At 48.7% G+C, this 19,514-nt stretch overlaps 2 gene segments (V, D, J or C); both read right to left on the minus strand.

Moving 5' to 3' along the window:
• Nucleotides 1-9,864: 9,864 nt before the first annotated feature.
• Nucleotides 9,865-10,519, minus strand: LOC118997227 (immunoglobulin lambda variable 1-40-like). The segment is given in 2 exon segments: nucleotides 9,865-10,295; nucleotides 10,408-10,519. Coding segments are annotated over 2 exon segments (489 nt in total).
• Nucleotides 10,520-15,454: 4,935 nt separating this feature from the next.
• Nucleotides 15,455-16,084, minus strand: LOC118997235 (immunoglobulin lambda variable 7-46-like). The segment is given in 2 exon segments: nucleotides 15,455-15,888; nucleotides 15,975-16,084. Coding segments are annotated over 2 exon segments (402 nt in total).
• Between the last annotated feature and the right edge of the window lie 3,430 nt (nucleotides 16,085-19,514).

Genomic DNA, 19,514 nt, shown 5'->3' on the forward strand with positions numbered 1-19,514 from the left:
CGTCACAGGTACCAACAGGCAAAGCCCAAGGAAGGAGAGAGTCTTAGAAGAAGGATGGGGTGGGGTCCAGGGAGTCACACCCCCTGTCAGGTGGATCCACAGCCCATCACAGGGGCCACTCTGAGCCTCTATGAGCCAGGGTCTGGGTGCACGTTTAGGATCCACCTCCTTTTGTTTTAAGCTTTAACCTCTCCGTCAGGTCAAGAGAGGTATTCTGTTGAAATAACTTGACATCGTTGTGAAATCTAAGATTCAGAAAGTCCAAGTTTTGCAGGCATCCCACAGGTGCATCTTGGAGAAGACAGAACAGCCTCTTCTCTTTCCTGTGTGAACAACTATTCCAGGGCCCCTAATCAGTGAGATCCAGAGTGATGAGTAAAACAGTCCAAATCATGGATCTAGTACTTCATTCCTCAGGGGGACCATAAGATCTAGAGAGATGGTAATGAGGATCCTGCAGGGGGCGCTGTTGGGCTGCCCTAAGGGGAGGAGGGTCTGAATTCTTCAATCTGGGAAACACACGTGGGTACTCCAGGGATGTGATAAAAATAATTTTTTACCTGAAGGACTTTTAAATCTCTTCTTAATTACAACCAAAACCAAAAAATATACCAAATGTGTACTTACAGTTCTGTATCTGCTTCTTCCTGGCCACAGAAGATTTGCTATGAGGAAAACTTAAGTGAAATGCCAGCAGATATGTGTGATGGTGCTTGTGTAGGTTTGGGGTGGAAGGTGGGTGGGGCACTGGGCCAGAAACACTCAATCAGTAGGACTGGTGTCCAATCTGGGGTTTTCAGAATGAGTAGGAGTGAGAAAGAGGTACCTGTGAGGGACACAATGTTGTAATAAGAGGTAAGAACACAAAGAGGGAGGTATCAGTCATGCAAATGAAAGGGGAAAGTTGCTTTGGGCTCCTTAGGAAGCGGCAGGAGAGCTGGAGTGGCAGGCAGGGGCTTGACTGCTGTGATGACTTCTGCTGAGAAGGAAAAGCATAGTCACTGAAGGACCATCAGTGGGAGTGGCATGCACACATGGGTGTCTGCTCACTCCATTTCCAGCTGATGGGAGAACACAGTGAGCAGGGCAGGGAGGCAGGTGAGGGCCTGTCTGTGCCATCCTGGAGGAGAGGACAGTGGCCAGATCTAGGTGAGTACCGTGAAGATGAAGACAGTAGAGAAGGTTCCAGATGGTTTCCTTGGGGAAAATGCAGGCCTAGGGTCTTGCCGGGCTGTTCAGTGCGAGGTGTGGATGGGTCTAGGACGGCTCCATGTTCCTGACTGGGACGTGGTTGGATGAGCATGGTCATATGCAAGACATGCAAAACGGACAAACATGTGTGAATCATGGTTTAAGCACAGTGAATGTATATGTTTTGTCTTGTTTTTTATTCACTGACTTACTTTTGGGGGAAGTAACATAAATTACAGAGCCACAAGTAAACCTCATCATGCTCCAGACAATCAGTGCTACAATAAGCCAACAAGAAACCCTCATGGTCACGGGCACCCTTTGGTTTCTGCGTGGTCCTTGTGCTATCCCGTGAGGTGGTGTTTTCTGCGACTTACTCAGAGGGAAGCACTGAAGCTTCACAGGAGTATGGTATTCACCTGTGAAGTTAGTAAGTGAGAGTGGACAAGACTGGACAGAAAAATGTATACATGTTTGTATATTAAAATATATACAATTTATATTAATAGCATTATTGCCACAGACATTGATTAGGTAAAGACACAAGGGAAACAACTGTGTTGATATTTTGTACATGAGTGCAATACAAGTCTCTCACACAGTAGGGACCGCAGAAGGTGTGTTGAGTGAACAAATAGGCATTGTGGGCAGTGAGAGAGGCTTCAGCTGGGCCCCTGGGGACATTGGTGTTATCATCTTGAACACTCTTGTAACAACTTCAATGCTTCTGCACATCCTCAAAGATACAACCCCATTCTGCTGCTCGCCACCCATGGTGGGAGGTGCCCATTTACCCTGGTGGACCACTCAGGGGCTGTGGGGTCCTGGCTGCATCCTGGGAGGGAAGTGCTATTACCATCTCATGTGAATGCTGTCAGTGGGCGAGCAAGAAGAAACCCAATCTCACTTCTAAATGATCTGGACTCTTCCTGGAGACATCTCCTGTGACTTGTTACTGGTGGACCCATGCACCATTGTAGGTGACAATGGGACAATTGAGGAGTTTTATGGTACTGAGAATGTAACAAGGCACAGCCAAGAGGGGGCCCCAGAAAAGGATTTGGGATGGGGTGCTCAGGGTGTCCAGGAAATATTAAGATGTCCTCACCCCCCCCCAAAATGTCAGATGGGGGAAGGGACAAATGGAGCAGGGCCATTGAGAATTGTTTTGCATGGCAACAGTTTCACAGCTAACCTCAGGAATTTTCATTTAACATATCTATAACCTTTAACTGGTTTCATAGATACATTAAATAGCTATGGCCATGCTTTGAGCCATGGAGACAGGGGTGCCTTCTACCCAGGATGTAACTTGGGGCTGGTACCCCCGCCCAGTTACAGCACCTGTGTGAGAGCTTGGAGTTGATTAGCTCTACACCATGGGGCCACACCTGCCCAGACTCAGAATGGCAGCCCAGTAAAGCTGGGAGGCTATGGGAGTCCTGGCAGGTGTAACCGATTGTAGGAGGAGTCAGAAATGGGGCTGCAAAGGAGGACTGGCTCGGGGATTCAAACACAGACACGGCAGCCATTGGAGGGAGAGGCATGCTGTTTCAGCAGAGTAAGGATCCCCTCTTGGCCAGGTGAAGAGAGAGCCACCCAGTTTTGCCAGAATGGGGACCCCTGCAGCCAGGTGAAGAAGAAAGACACGCACTTTTGGTGGAGTATGGACTCCCTCTAGCTTTGGTAGAAGAGGCCCACATGGCTTTGGGGTGCTGTCTTTGGCTGTATGACCTGGGAAGCAGGAGAGACTTTGACTGGAAAAATGGGTACAAAGAACGCTTGCCAATGGACCGTGAGAAGGTGCCGCATGACTTTGGATTAACTGGAGGTCCTGCCTGGTCAGCAATACAGCTGACGGTGCCAGTGGCCTGGAAATATGACATGGGCTTCTTTTCCTGAGTTACGGTTCCCCGGATTAGGGCAGGGGGAGGAGGAAGCACAGTGGGCATCTGTGGTTATCCTAAAGGACTTTGATATTTTTATGGGGATATAGGGTCACTAGGTTAAGTCTGTATAGCTTTAAATAAATCTTTCCTTTCCTTTTCACAAATATCTGACATTGAGAGATGTCATTCCCATTGGCGGCACACAGACAAGCCCAGTAGGTATTAGTGTACCGTCTGGGGGTGGGGGTGTTTTCTGTAGCAGTTTTTGGCATCCCTGGGTGGCCCAAATATTGCCCCCCCTCTTGGACCTCTGTTCAGTAACAGGATGACATGTGGGAAATAAAGTATGAGGAGAGAGAGAAGAGCCAGTCACCCTAGGCCCTGAATAGAGGGTGTGAAGGGGTCTTCATGTCCTCAGCCCATGTGTTCTCTGAGTGGAGGACACATTTAGTTGAGGACTCAGGCACCTATATGGTCCCAACAACATAATTATCTAAGTGGTAGGAGGCGTAGGAGAAAGACCTCATGCAGAGGAGGTCATGTCTTTAGAAGAAGAGTGAGGCTTGGGACACCTGTAGCACAGTGAGGATCTGTAGAGTATGAGGAGCCCCATTCCAGTGTGGGTGGGTGGTGTGCCAGTTAGGACTGAACTCCTAGCCTCACTCTCTCTCTGCTAAGCGCCTGCCTCTCCATCCTAATCCTAAGTGAGTCTGGATTCTGAAACAGCAGAGGGCGCTGTGGGCCCATGCCTGAGGGTTTGAGAGGGATCTCAGCTGGGAAACCGGGACCTGAGCCCAGTGTCCTCTGCTCTGTGCTCATAGGGACCAGCAGCTGTGACCTCTCAGGACCTCCTCTCCCTGTGAGACTCCTGCAGCCCCACCCCCTCCCAGCTTTCACCAGCTTTATCCCCAGGGACCCGGGAGGAGTAAACAATTTGCATGAAGGATCCTCTCTGCCCACCCAGGAGGGGAGAAGATAAGAGACTTTGTGCCCTTCTCTCCCTCCTGTGCTCAGAAGCAGAATGTAGGCACCTCCACCATGGCCTGGACCCCTCTCATCCTTGCTTACTGCTCAGGTGACTGACTGGGGGATGCCAGAGTAGTGACTATGGGACACACCTGGGTCACCTTTTTTCTCTCTGACTGAGAACACACTGTGAGAAATCACAGCAATCTCATGTCTCTGTGTCTCCACTCTTCTGTTCCAGTGTCCTGGGTGCAGTCTATGCTGACCCAGGAAGCCTTGGTGTCAGCATCTGTGGGACAGAAGGTCACCCCAACCTGCACTGGAAACAGCAACAATGTTGGCAGCTATGGTGCAGACTGGTACTGACAGGTTCCTGGTGCCACCCCCAAAACTGTGATACTCAGCAGTACTCAGCCCTCAGGGATCCCAGATCGGTTCTCAGGAAGCAGGTCCAGACACATGGCCACTCTGACCATCATAGGCCTGCAGCCCGAGGACGAGGGTGATTATTACTGTTCAACATTAAACTATAGTAACAATCACTGTAGTAACAATACAGTGCTCCAGTGCTCCAATATAGTAACAATTACTGTGCTCCAGCCCCATGGGGAACTGGACAAAAACTCACCCTGTTCCCATGATCGACCCATCATGCTTGGGACAGATAAGGGAGGTGCCTGTGACACATAAAGGATGTGCCTGTGACACGTAAAGGAGGGGACTGTGGCAGACCCTAGGCAGGGGTGTCTGACATTTTGGCATCTCTGGGCAATGCTGGAAGAAGTGGAGTTGTCTTGGGCTGCATATTAAATACCTTGAGACACATAATCACACACACACACACAAATCTCTTAACAATTTAAGTGAATTTATGATTTTGTGTTAGGGTGCATTTCTGGGAGCAATGTTTCCCACACATCCGCCAGGGATGAAAGTAAACACTACGAAGACATGATCTGCTTGGTTGGAAAGGTGGCCAATCCCTCAAAGGGGAAGGGCCAAGAGCTCCCTGCTCAAGGGGCTTTTATTGGTTTTGCACAATAATACAGGTAAGGATGGAACAATAGATGTCATTCAAAGAACTATGAGGGCTTATTCTCAGTCAGAGTCAGATAGCTAAGAAGCCATGAAACTTTGAGGAACCAACTTCTTTCTTGGACCATTATTATTTAAATGAGAGCATTCTAAACAAAGCAGATTTCACAGGATTGTTAAAATATATTTTGTGGATTATAGCATTACAGTTGTTCTATTCCCCCCTTCATTCCCCTCCACCCTGCACACCCCCTCCCCAACCACTCCCCCCTTTAGTTTATGACCATGGGTCACAAGTTCTTTAGATTCTACATTTCCCATATTATTCTTGCCCTCCCCCTNTCAGTAGCCCAGTGGGACCCTTGGGGAACTTTTATTCTAGGAGCAAGCACAGGTGGGGAACTGAAGCAGGGAATCTCACTTCCTGGTGATGGAGCAAAACTGAACTTGGGACCCTGGTGACCGGGCAGCCACACTCTAGAGGAGCGTCTCCTCAGCTCACTGGGTTGCAGATGCTCCAGAAACAACACGTTCACTTGCTTTGTCCCCAGTGTGGGAGGCACCGGCCTCAGGAAATCACACAATGACAGCGTCCTTATGCTTTGTAATGGTTGTCAGCCAGGACGCCTCTGGTCCTTTCCCAAGGGACTCAAAGATGACCCAGAGAGGCTCAGGGGGTCCAGTTCCAGCTAGACCAGCACTCGGATTCCACCTGGGCAGCCCTCTGTCCCCTCTGTGTTCTGTGTGTGGAGGGTGAGGAGTCCACGTGGGCCAGGCCTACACCCATCCACCACAAATGCAGCCTGAGGGGGACCAGAGCCTGGCGCTTTGGTCACGTTCACACCCCAGTTCCAGGCTGGCAGGATGTGGAGTGTGGGGCACCCTCTGACTGCAGTTCACCCTGGAGGTGAACCTCCTGTCCCAGGGGTACAGGTATGGGGAGACACAGGGCTTAGCTGATGTGGAAGCTGAGAGTAAAATGGGTAGGAGGAGCCCCGTGGAAGGCCTGGGAGGCTTCCAAGGCCTCTAGCTCAGCTCTTGATCACTGTCATTGCAGAGGTGCCCTCAGGATACGGGGAATTTGGTTTCACCCCCGGTGAAGATGTGGCCCAGCACATGCACAGTGAGCTTCCTGTCCAACGTTCCAGATGATGGACAGCTGATCCAGTTTGAAGGGCTCACAGGGGCTGCTCCAGGAAATGGCATAGAAAAGTAGTTTCCCAGGAAAACGTTCAGTGATGTGTTCAAAGGAGAGCCAGGCAGCAAACATTTTAATTCATGGGATGCATGTACAGTTTTTATAGAGATCTGATTTAATTTAGTAAAAAGTAAAACATAATGGCTTTTCCGGACTTCCCCAGTGAAGAATATAAAATGCCTCTTTGTTTTAGAAATTGACTTCATATGCTTAAGTTTGCAATGTTCTCTTTATCTGTGTCACATGTTTCTTATCAAAATTTTGTCTAAGGCGTCTTAAAAGTTGCTTATATTTCAAACAAAAATTTCCTGTACTTTCTTACTTGCTGAGTCAGTTTATTAACCAGCTAAGTACGAGATTGCGCTGCATTTGCAGACGTGCTGCGTGTCTGCGCAGTGCAGTGCAGAGAGTCCCCCTTCCTTCTGGGCCCCGTTTGCAGCTCTGCTTCACTGTGCGAATGGGGCTGAGGTCCCCACACTTGTGGACCCACGGGCCTTTCAGTAACGGTTACTTAGGACCAGGAAACCCAGTTCCCTGAGGCCCTCCCTCCTCCAGACACCCAGAGGGATCTTTCCCGTTTATCTCAGGCAGGTGCTCCCTGCTTACAAAGATCATGAATCCTCTCGCTGCTGTTTGAACAAAACACTGTGTCCTCCAAGGAGAATCCAAAGCAGTTTGGTCACTTGAGGGAGGACGATCCTGTGTTGGAGGTTCCCAAGGAGACAGAGCCTGCGGTCTCAGAGGCCCTTTATCCTGGACTGGTACGGTGTGTGCGTTTTATGAAAGGGGATGACCCCACAGGAGGTAGTTCTGCTGCTTCAGTGATGCAGGGCTGCAGTACAGTGAACACTGTGTGGATAACACACAGGCCCCAGGCAGATGTCTAGATGGGCCTTTCTCATTGATGAAGACTAACAGGAGGAAGGAACCACCGGCTGCTAGAACAGAGCCTTCAGAGTAGAAGATTCTGCATTTAGCAGATGGGGCCTTGTTGTAAGCTGCATCCCAGAGGCAGGGGGCAAGAAGATGGCAACAACAACGTAATTCTGCTAGGGTCCGAAATATCCAAGTCCCATCTCACAAAGACCAACTCTTTCTAGAATTTTCTCAGCCCCTTCATACAGGCAAGGACTAAAATAGAGGATGAACCTCATGGTACCCACTGTGGTCTTTGCAGCTTAGGAGGCTCTGGGAACTGATGGATGACAAGGTCTTTACATTTCTGTCCACACAGAGATGGTTTCTTCATATTTTCCCTCTCAGCTTCCATCTCTGAGGGTCACTGTCAGTATTATATTTCATATCCAACAGTGGTATTGCTCAGGCTATCCCTGATGCTGTCTCTATTGTGACCCTGAATGGGGCAGGGGTCCTCCTTGGGGCCCCAGTGGAGTCCCTGAACCATAAGACTTCACTGTAGGGGGTCGTCTGAGTGTCACTGACCTTCAGGTTGACATGAGAGTCAGTGGAGAAAAAGCTCTCAGATTTAGGCTACAGTGAGATTCCATTAGTTTGTAGATTTTTTAAGTCTCGTCATACTTATTTGTTAAAACATTGGCAGACTATTTACCATATGATAAAGAGAAAAACAATCAAGAGTAAGAAATTGAGAATTCTCCCATGTACAAAGAAAATGGAAAAGACACATAAGAAACAACATCTCCCCATCATAATAAACTCAAGTGTAGATGAAGGAGACATCACCAGCAGTAGTTGTAAGTGGCACATGGAATTCACTTTCAAATGGCAGATTAGAACATCTACTAACTTTTAGTAAAAATTGATAATGTAGAAAATTTAAATGAAATGAGGATAACATGAAAATGAAAAATATATTAAAAGAGATACCATATATATTTTCCCACGAAGATAAAAATCAGTTTCAACAATTGAGTGAAAAGTTTATTTTCCTTAGAAAATACAGAACGTATTACAATGGAAGTGTTCTGCACAAAAAATTTTAAGATATAGATACATTTGCAACCAACACAAAATACCTTAGAACTGGATCATTCAAAAGTGTTTGTTACATAGACATTTTCCCAAACCCTGGAAAAGTGGAAGCTTTCGTGGCTCTGAGAAGGCATGTCTAACAGTGATACCTGCACCAAACAGAAAAAATGCAGAAAAGGGTAAATTACAGACAATAACATGACATATTGATCCAAATGTTCTAAAATAAATATTAATGCAGATCCAACATCAGGCCAGTAAGTGGACACACCATTATCTCATTTGATTGATTACAATATCCATCTTACATTTCAATTGATCGATCCTTTCACAGAGCACGTCATATTAACAGACCAAAGAGTAAAGTCAGAACGCCTCAATAGATTCACAAGAAGCCTTCGAACAAAGTATTAATAAATTTCTCATGAAAACACAGTGTAAACTGCAGGCACATTTGCAGTGTGGGCACTCACACTCCCTCCTCACAGAGATCACTGAGTCCACACTCAGCTCTCAGCTACTGAGGCGGGAGGTGGACAGTCCCACACAGATCGGGAACTGGCCAATGTGGCCTCACCTGCATCGTCATTCAGCATCACACGGGAAGTATGAAAAATTCAATTATACAAGAATGCATCCATGGTTGGATCATAGCACTGATGGGAACAGGCATGGAGTCATTCCCAGCCCCAAAGGTCGGCCACAGTCTGAGGAGCTGAGGGGCCAGTGTAGCCAAGACAGAGGCCTCCCCTTGGGAGCTACGGGGACAGGGGATCACAGTGAGGGCCAGTGAGAGGGTGGCAGCTCTGGAACATGCAGGAAAGAGGTCAGTGTTCAATGATAGAGGCTCACGATGCCCTCCCAGAGTTTGGGTCTGAAATGAGGACAGATTGTACCGCATTTCAGCCCCTGGGCTTCAGTGCAGAGCCACTCTGTGTCCCCAGCTGATGGGGAGCTGACTTCCTGTTCTGCTGGAGACCTGCTGTCTAGGAACGGGCTGCAGTGAGGTGCTGTGAGGGCAGCAGGGGGAGGAGGCACATCCACTCCCCAGGGGCTGCCCTGGAGGACCCTGGCCCAGGGTGGCAGCACCAGAAGCAGAAGCCACAGATGTCCTGAGTGGCAGATGCTTGGACGTCCCCTTCCAGCAGATGAGAACGAGCTTCTCCTGGTCTCAGGCCCCACAGGCTGCAGCTCTGTGTGAGCACGGAGGCCGCTGGCACAGGGTGGCTGTGAGAGGCAGCCTTGTCCTCAGCTCTCAGCCCAGTGAGGGTCCAGGAGTCTGAGCTGCCAGAGCTGATCCTGAAAATGGATCGTGGGCCACACAGGGTGGAAGCCACCAAAGTGATGGGGACAGCAGAGGCTGAGTGGGGATATGTTGGTGACAGCACACACACTGGGACTTCCTGACGTGCACTGACACAGACGAAGCCGGGTTCCGTGTCCCTGGTTCTTCCTGACCCATCACAGACTATGTTCCCTGCACAGCCTTTCCCTGACACACAGGAACTTCCCCTCATTTGAGAAAACTCCACACTGTGTTGCTGCCACTGACAGGCCTCAGAGGCAGTGTTCCAAGTATGGACAGATAGATGTTCCTGTCACAGTCCCCTGTGGTGGGTCTCAGACCTGAGTTCAGGCCAACCAAACTGAGAAAGCAGGTATCTTCTCAGAACAGCGGGGACTGCACCAGGGAAGCACACTGCAGGGGACAGCAGGTTTTTGTCTCACTTCCCCATGGCGCTGCAGCACTGTGGGAGCACTGAGAGTCTTGTCCCATGTTGAGCAATAATAGTCAGCCTCATCCTCAGCCTGGAGCCCAGTGATGGTCAGGGTGCCGACGCTGCCAGACCTGGAGCCAGAAAACCGGTCCGGGACCCCCGAGGGTCTGCTGCTAGTACTATAGATGATGGTTTTAGGGGGTTTTCCTGGGAACTGTTGGTACCAGTACACACTGTAACCATCCCCGATGTTGGAGCTGCTTCCAGTGCAGGAGATGGTGACCCTCTGTCCTGGGTTCCCAGACACTGAGGGTGGCTGAGTCAGCACAGCCTGGGCCCAGGACCCTGGAGGAGGGAAACACACAGAGATGGTGATTCTGGGTCCAGAGACAGGAGCAGGAAGAAGACCCCCAAGTGTTCTCCCCAGGTCTCTTCCCCTGTCCCCTTATCCAGTCACCTGTGCAGTGAGCCAGGAGGGTGAGCAGGAGAGGGGACCAGACCATGGTGGAGTCCATCCCTGAGTCCTGCCTTCTGTGACCCTAGAGCTGAAGCAGAGCCTCCCCCAAACCTCTCCCTTCCCCTCTTCATACTCTGGAAAAGGGAGGGCCCACTCATGCAAATAAGATCCTCCCAATTTCTGATCCATCCTTGGGCCCTCTAGCAGGTACCTGTGCCTGGGGCTTTCAGGGAGGGTAGGGGTAAGCCTGGTTGTGGCCCAGGGCGTGGCAAAGTCACAGCTGTCTGCCCTGAGCAGAGGGAACAAGGCAGTGCCAAGTCACATGTCCCAATTCCGATTACCCCAGACCTTCAGGAACAGCCCCTGAGTGCCCCCTGGTGCCCAGACCCAGACACACCATTGTGTGACTTGCAGGCTGAGGCCCATCACAGACAAACCCTGCCTCCCCACAGCCCTATTCATTGACCTGCTCTCTTAGGGGTGGTTCCGGTGCCCCCTTATGGGGGAGTCCCTGTCACTCCAGGACACTTTCATGTCCTACTCAAACTCCTCATGGTGAGTTGGTCCACGTGTTCCTCAGCTGGTCCGTGGTCCCCACCGCACTGCTTTCACTCCTGTCATCTCCCCTGGAGCGAGATCAGGCCCAGTGACTGTTCCATGGTGGGGTAAGACCTATTTTCAAGACTCTTTTATTTTTTACTATGATTCCTTCCTTGTTAGTAATGAATCACTATTTCTCCAAGGCACAAAATATATACATTCTTTAAATGTCTTTCCTTTTTTCATCAGACAATAAGTATATTTTTATACATATAATTTTGACCAATTATATATGTATAATTTTTATACATATAATTTTGGTATATTTTAATATACCAAAATAAGTATATTTTTATACAATAATTTTGATAATTTTTACCTATTATCTTGTGTGGGGGGCTTTGCCTGAGTCCTCCCCTCAGCTGTGAATGAGAATAAGCCTACCGAGGCATCATCTGCTTGGGGAGGAAAGGCAACCCATCTCTCAAAGGAGAAGGACCAGGAACTTGTTCCTCAATGAGCTTTTATTGGGTTTATTTGCACAGAAATACAGCACATCTACGTAAAGTTCATCAATCATTGTCAGGCAGTAATGATTAAGCCATAGATAATATTCAAAGAACTAGGAGGGCTTATTTTGAGTCAGGGTCAGACAGCTAATGGGCCAAAACCTTTGGGGAAACTCCTTCTATACCTGGACCCATATCATTTAAATTGAGGGTATTAGCAAAGTAGGTTTCATAGCATTTTAGGCATTCTTTCTTAGTCCTGATCTACCGGAGGAACTAGCCCTTTCCAGCACAGGGCTACACCCATCTCTGGCATTGTTTCAGACCCTCACAGGCAAGATACTAGGGAACTCCTTGCAGACTCTAGAAAAAGGACTCAGGCTATGTCAAAGCCAAGGGATGAGGGTCCATCACCCCCTTTTTCTATACCCCCAAGCCCTTCCCTGAGGGCCCCTTCCTGACCATACCTGTCTTAGGTCTTCCCTCTTTTGAGGAATCTTACCCGTCAATGGCTAACCAGTCATCCCCCCAGGGCCAAGGAGGGTGATATGAAAGGGGGCAGAGGCGGTGCCCCTGCCGGGGAGATAAGTTTTTTCTCCTTAATGGTCCCAACGTGACAAAAGCTTACGGGGAATAAGCTTATGGTCCCAAGATCCTTTACTCAGCCTTAGCCTCCAGGGATTAGAACTTCTGAAATCGGGCAGGGCAGTTCCCAATAGCCTGGTATCTTCATTATGTTATAAATTGAGTAAGTAACTAACACCGGTCCCCTGTATATTTGAATGAGAGCTGGATATTAATTGCTTTAGTCGGGCTCATTTTGATCCCATTTCCCTTGGCCTTTTCCTAATCTTGTCTTGGCAGGATGAGCCCCACAGTGCCCCCTGCTGGTCTCTGATCCAGGGCATCAGCCCCTGGACCACACCCCACACTCTTGCAGGGCGACCTGATTTGGCACTGGGACCTTTGGGATGTCACTACCCAGAACAGGAGGGTGAGTTGGTTCCTCCATGGGGTTTGGAACTAAGACATTACTGTCTCTAGATAACCAACGACTTCCAGGCGGCTACATGCAGGATGCATTCACCGTGTTTATGTTGCCAGGTAGTTCAGGTTTTCTTGACATGTCCTCTTGCTTCTTCTGCTTGTGCGATGCCATTCCATGTATTAAAAACTTCTTAATCCAAGTTCAAGGCCCAAAACCTTCACTGCACTTGCTGGTTCTCACTGACAGAAAGTCTACGGGTTTTACACTTATTCGATGACATCACGTTGTTGGTGTGTGTTGGAGACACTGCTGTTTGAGTCCCACACCCACTGCCCAGGTACTGGCGGGTTGTGTCCCTCTCTGTCATTACACTCAACACTGCCAGAGAGAAAGTGTCCTCCTGCTTTCCATTCCAGCCCCTCGGGTCCCCTTCAGTGCCATTCGGATACTTCTTTCTTTCCTCTTTTGCCTATATTATGTATTTATGATGTTCTTCCCTGTACCCTTTTTCAGTCTAATCTTAAAATTATGTTCATTCTAAAGATTGAAAACTACACCTTTACTGTAAATATCTCCTTTGTGTATATTGTTTCTCCTTTTCAATGTAATGGCCTCATTCCACACTGAGTCATAACCAACTTGTGTGAAAATGCCTCCAATGTTGACCTTGAAGAAAAAACAGAGCTTTCTTGAAATTTCCTTGTGTTTTTGATAATTGATGACACTGAGGGTGGCCTCATAGGCTCTAGATGCCAATAAACTGAAATGTTCTTAAAAACCTTTAAATAATGCAGACTTTTGTTATTAAACTGGGTACTGCTAAAGGTTTTGAGCCTGACAGTCAGGGCCTTAAAGGAACAGGCTCCCTCCTGTGCATGGGAATCCCGAAGTTCCTCAAGGGTGATCTCAGGAGAAAGAGAACACTCTGCTGTGTGCAGATGTCAGAGCTCAAGGAGTCATTAGCACATCCTGGTACAGACTCAGGGGACAGAAACAGGACTGAGCAGCAGGAAACCTGAAACTCCTCCCAAAGCAGCTGTACAGGGACCACAGCAAAGTCCCACAGCGCCCCCTGGTGTTGGCAAGACACACACCTCTATGTTCCCTAAAGGCCTTAGAGTCCAGCTGGTCCCTGCAGCTCAGCAAGGCACTGACTGTATCCTCATGTCTATGCCATACACCCAATACTGTGATTCTGATCCACTGTGTATAGTCACAGTACAGTCCCTCACTCCACGATGGAGGTCCCACCTGTGGCTCATTTCTGACTGCAGAGATACACATGCCTCTCAAATTCAATGGCAATGTCCTTCTCAATGCTCTGCACACAGTATGTCCCCAGTCCTCCCACCTCCCTGTCCCACTCCCGGTGGCTACAGGTTCATTCCCCTCTACACTCTCCAGAACCACTCAGGTTCCCCTGTCTGCTTTTAGAATTGGTCCTCGCTTTATTGTATTCTTTGCATATTTACCATTTATATTTCACATGTGGTAGGGCCCCTCCCTGATGATAAATCTCTCATACATACCCTCTCTACAATAACTAAGGGGAAATCTTTAGTATCTCATTCACGGTATTTGGGTCAAGTCAGCACTAGATCCCATCTCCTCCCTCCCATCTCCCGTCTGTAGCCTGTGAACGAGCACACATGGACCCTAGTGGCTAAACTGAAACTTACATCAGGCCCCTTTTGGGGTTAATGCTGATCAGACTACCCACCCCCCTTCCTACTACTGTATTTACAGGAGACACGAGCAACCCTTCACCCTACTGCACGTCCAGAAACGCTGTCAGCTTAGACCTACTGGGGGGTGCCCCTTGGCCGTCCAGCAAGGTAGGAGCAATTCTGAAAGACCTCAGAGCAGGGCACCCCTGCATCCCCTGCTGTCATCGCTGGCTCTGTTTAGATTCTCTAACTTCAGACATAAGTCCCAGGAGAACTTCCTAGTCTAGGAATCCAATTGGCCTGTATTCCTGAGGGAGGTGGGATTGCAAGATACCATGCTTGGCAAGAACCACCAGCTCAGTTGGTAGAGCTGGACTTAAGCTATAAGGATGCTCACTGTCCTCTACTTCCACTTAACATCCTCGATGCCCCGCCCACTTACTTAGCACCTGGTCAAGATCTCTACTTGGTAGGAGCACCAGAAATTAGTTCCATATGTTCATATGCTCCAAACACATGTCCTTCTCTAGATGTGGGTTATGTTTTTATTATGTTTCACTCTGGCATTTCTCTTCATAAATCATAGCTGTATAATATCACTAATGTTAAACTGACAATTAAAAGCGAATGTGAGAGCTGACAAGCATTTATTTGAGATAAGATGTAATAGTAGGCCTGGGGCATATGTTCATTCCTGCAGAAAGCCACCCTGTGTCAAGTTATGGGGTGAAGGCAGTGATTTTCAAGAGATGGGGGGAATTAATTTCATGAATGGAAGAGAAGTATTTCAATTGGTGATAATGAGCCAACAAATAAATTTGTAGCATAAAAATAGGTGAAGTTATTCTTTAAATAAATACAGGGGGGCCAGTTCTAAAGAACGTCTCAAATTGTGAGCCCTGTAGTCTGGCTGTCTGCTCTCCTGTTATTAGCTTTGCCAACAGTTGTCTGGAACAGGCAGTTTCTTTGACCCAGAACAAAGTTTAGGCATTCCTGCCCTCAAGCACCACAAAGGCCGGAGAAGGAAAACGAACAAGGAGCCTCGTCTGGGACAGCGGCTCCAGCTCCATTTCCTAGCAGCTCTGCTCCCTCTGCTTCTTTACATCAGATTATGACGTGTGTCTTGGTTGTCAAATGTCAGACAAGCCACAATCAGACCTGACTGTGTGTGTGCACATGTGTCCTCATGGGAATGACCTTTCCTTTGCTGTCCTGTCCATTACCTATGAAATTGTTGATGGCATTTGCTCTTGTTTTAAAGAGAACCTTGTCTTCATGGAACGGTGGGTTAAATCAAGTGGTGGCTTAGAAAGATGGATCAGGTTGCACCCCCAGGGCCATGGAAAACAAGCCTTGTGAGCCCACACTCACTAGATCAGCCTCTGTGAGCAGGAGATGGGGGGATGGGAGGAGCAGAGGGTGCACTAAGCCCTGGGTTTTTGTCTCACTTCCCCCCTGCATGTGTCAGTGTGGTGACAGCCACTGTACCACAGAACACAGTAGTACTCAGCCTCGTCCTCAGGCTGGGCCCCAGACAGGGTCAGGGCAGCTTTGCCCCCGACGATGGAGCCTGAGAACCGGGCAGGGGTCCAGGAGTGTTTATTGCTTGTATCATAAATCAGAGTCACTGGGACTTGGCCAGATTTCTGCTGGATCCAGTATGGATAGTTACTGCTGGTGACAGCGCCAGTGCTGGAGCCACAGGTGAGAGTGACTGTCCCTCCTGGGGACACAGTCAGTGAGGGCTCCTGACTCACTACAGCCTGAGACCTGGACCCTGTAATGAGAAAGGACACATGTCAGGAATGAAGAGTAAAGGCAGAGGGATCCCTCCAAAGGCTGGTATCTGAAGCATCCACAGACCTGGGCAGAGGGTGAGGAGGGGGAGCAGGAGGAGAGGAGTCCAGGCCATGGTGGACACTTTCCAAATGCCCTGACCTCAGGCTGGGACTGCTCTCTGGATGTCCCTTTATCTGCTCCTCAGCTCCCTGGGTGAGGGGTGTGTTTGGTGGGGCATTATGCAAATGTGATCACACAACACCATCCAATTCTGGGTCTCGGGACAGTTCTTAGGTTTTCTGTAAGCAGAATGCAATGGTTGTGTGAACTTTCAGTCTGTCCCTTGAGGGGAAGCACCTGCTGTCAGTCAGGTCTAACTCAGGCCATGAATGTGGGCACAGGGCCCTTTCCATTAGAACCATTTGAGTTGGTTTCAGCCATGCTCCTCTGAGAAGACCCACAGCGCCCCCTGGTGACCTCCTCCAGGGAACATTCATGGTGGTGGGGACTTTTAAAGTAACTCTGGTGAAAGGGAGGGGAAGGAAGGAAGGAAGGAAGGAAGGAAGGTGAGGAGGGAGGAAGGAAGGATGAAGGGAAAGAGAGAGAGAGAGGGAAAAGAAGGAAGAGACAGAGGAAGGACAGATGCAGGAGAGAAAGTTGACATAGTCTTGATTCCCTGCCAAATGTATCCTTTTTTCATTTTTACTTTCTATGTTTTTCAGTTCTACAATAGAATATCCATTTGGTTTGTCAGATGACTCCTACTTAAATTCAGTTTTTCTCTTTTCCCATTTGTCCCCAAAACACTCATTGTTGCTATTCACATGGATTTAGCATCATTGCCAAAATAATATCTGTCACAGTTCTCCTCATCTGAGTCAAGTCAGTGTTAGTATCAATAGATTTTTTATTTTTCATTCAACCTTTGACCTTTCTGTTTGCTTTTTTCAGCATATAATGGTGTATTTTTACTGGAATCTGGACATTTGGAGACCACAGGAGGAGCGCCTGGGTCCCATTTTCCCTTCCTTTTATCAGTGATCTTTTGTCCTCACTGACAGCCAGGGAGCAAGGGGGCAACTGTGGATCTACTGCCCTGCCTCCCACCCCTTCTTCAGTGCTGGTAACACAGGGGACTCAAGGCTCCTCTCACATTCACCCCTCGGTCACCAGCAGGGGGCGCAGGGCTGCAGACTAGCACTGCCTTGTACCCCCTCATTCAGTCACTGCTAAGGGCCCTGGGTTGAATGAAGATCAGCTTCCTGCTGGGCCACCAGAATCACAGATGCCTGGTGGGTGTTCACTTTCAACTGTTGTTTCTGGTTCTATGAATGGAGAACACTTGGCCTCCTGATATATTTTGGAAACCATTCCTTCCTCCCCTTTTTTGTTAAAAATTTGCTGTAGAACAGTTATTTCCTCATTGTTTGATAAAATTAAGCGAAAAAGTAATCAGAGTTTGGAGGTGTAAAACTATATTGATAAAACACTTAAATGATGTAATTACACGCCGGGGATTCAACAGAACCGATTTCTCATTTTGCTGGGCAACAACCACCTATTCAAAACAAAGAAGCCACGTTTTGAATAGGTGTGATTTCACATTCAATGCTAGTGTCATTACGGGTTGAAAATAAACAGCATTTTTATATTTTGAAGACTCTATTTTAATACACATAATGGATTTTGAAATAAAAATACTAGAAGCTGGCAGAATCCCATTTCGACTGTTGCACTAACTTTACCAAAGGGCGGCACTGACAGTGACCACAGTGTCTCCTACCAGCCCGTGGTCTTCGGACACTTTCCTGGGAGCAGCAGGCTCTGGGGAAACAGGTCACAGAAGCTGCACTTCTGCTTCCCTTGTCACTCTAACAAGCCTCTCTGAGGAGTGTTTTTGAAACTGGTCACAGGGTAATTCTATTTGTGTCAGGAAAAACAGTAAGAAAGAAGGGTGCTTTTTTTTGACCCCATAAAGATACACCCAGGTAAGAACAGGAAGTCTCCTAATCTTTAGTGCAAGTGGCAGCCGAAATGAAACTTGAGTGTTTGTCACACTCAGAGACAGGGCAGTGATGGGTCACTGGGGACAGCTGGGCAGATGTTTCCCTCCCCAGGTAATGGGAGCCCTTGGTGGCTGTAGGTTGTATGGACCCTGTGACAGTGATAATCAGACTCGTGATTAACCTGGAACCCAAAGGTGGACAAGGAGTTTGTGAGCAACAACAAGGAGCCAGAGAAGATGCTGAACCCCTGAGGGTCACTGACCTCTTCCCTAGATCACAAAGTCAGAGACCTGCCTGGGAACCCTGAGGACCAGTAGGTTCGCTACTCCCTGTGCAGGAGAAGGGATGGTGGACTTGGGCTCATCAAGAGCTTCTCAGGGGCAAGGACCCAGGAACATCCTGGGGACATCCTGCCCCTCCTGGCCCACAATCAGGCCCATACCCTGGAGTTCTTAAAATCTTCAGTTGTGTCTGATAGGAAAGAGGGCAGAGTCAGAGCCTGGGGGCTCAGGAAACCCTCTCACAGTGACCCCACGATCCTGAGTGGTGGCAGCTGTGAGAGCATCTGATCCATGCACCAACTTCTCCCAAGAGCCATGCAGCAGGATTGGCATTTTCCCAGCTGCTGTGGAGCCTCCCCCACCACCTTGTGACCCAAAGAGATACGTAGGCCTAAGACCCATATTTCCTCTGTGAGGTCCACTCTACCCCCAACTTCACAACCAAAGACTCAGGTCCCCAGCCAGGTTAACAGGGCAGCTCTACCTCTGCATTTCTCCTGGGCCTGAGTCTTCACTCACCTCTGAGTTCCAGGCCCTGAGACAAGGCACTCCTTGGCCTGCCTGGTGCTCAGGGGCAGGAATGGGAACGCAAAGGTCTCTGCTCTGAGCCCTCACAGCATGGAGTCTATGAGGTGAGCAACTGTCCCCCTACTGGGATGGTGCTGGCCTGTGACCAAGGAGAAAGGCAGGAAGGGCTGTTATCTTATGTCAAGGGAAAGAGGGAAGTTCCACAGGCTCTGGTTTCATTGCACATGGCAGCACTGCTGTGTCATAAGCATTATGTTTATGGTTTGGTTTCTGCTTCCTGAGACTTCAAAACATGGGAGAAAAAAGTGAGAGTCACTCATAGTGTATCAAGTGGTACTTTCAAGTACATTTTACCTATTTACAAGTTATTTTAATATGTTCTATTGTTATAAAACAAATCATGGGAGGGCTTTGTCCCACTTCCCCATCTGTGTGAGTCACTGTGAGGAGCACCACTGAGCAGGGTTGCACAGTAATAGTCGGCCTCGTCCTCAGGCTGCAGCTCGGAGATGAGCAGGAGCCCTTTGTTGGCCGAAGTGTCTTTGGATTCAGAGAAGTGGCTGGGGGTCCCGGAGCCCTGGTGCTTGTATGAGTCTGAGAAGAACCTCAGCAGATACTGGAGAGAGCTCCCTGGCTTCTGTTGGTACCAGTGTATATAGTAGTTACCAACACTGAAGCCACTGCTCAGGGTGCAGGTGAGTCTGGCTATGTCTCCAGGAGATGCAGAGAGGGAGGCAGCTGAGTCAGCACAGGCTACAAGAGGGAACCTGGGAACTACATACTTTTTAGTGATGAGAGAAAAACCAGGG

This window comes from Sturnira hondurensis, unplaced genomic scaffold (genome assembly GCF_014824575.4).
Source record: "Sturnira hondurensis isolate 20B ecotype Veracruz unplaced genomic scaffold, ASM1482457v3 Scaffold0012754, whole genome shotgun sequence".
Lineage (NCBI taxonomy): Eukaryota > Metazoa > Chordata > Mammalia > Chiroptera > Phyllostomidae > Sturnira > Sturnira hondurensis.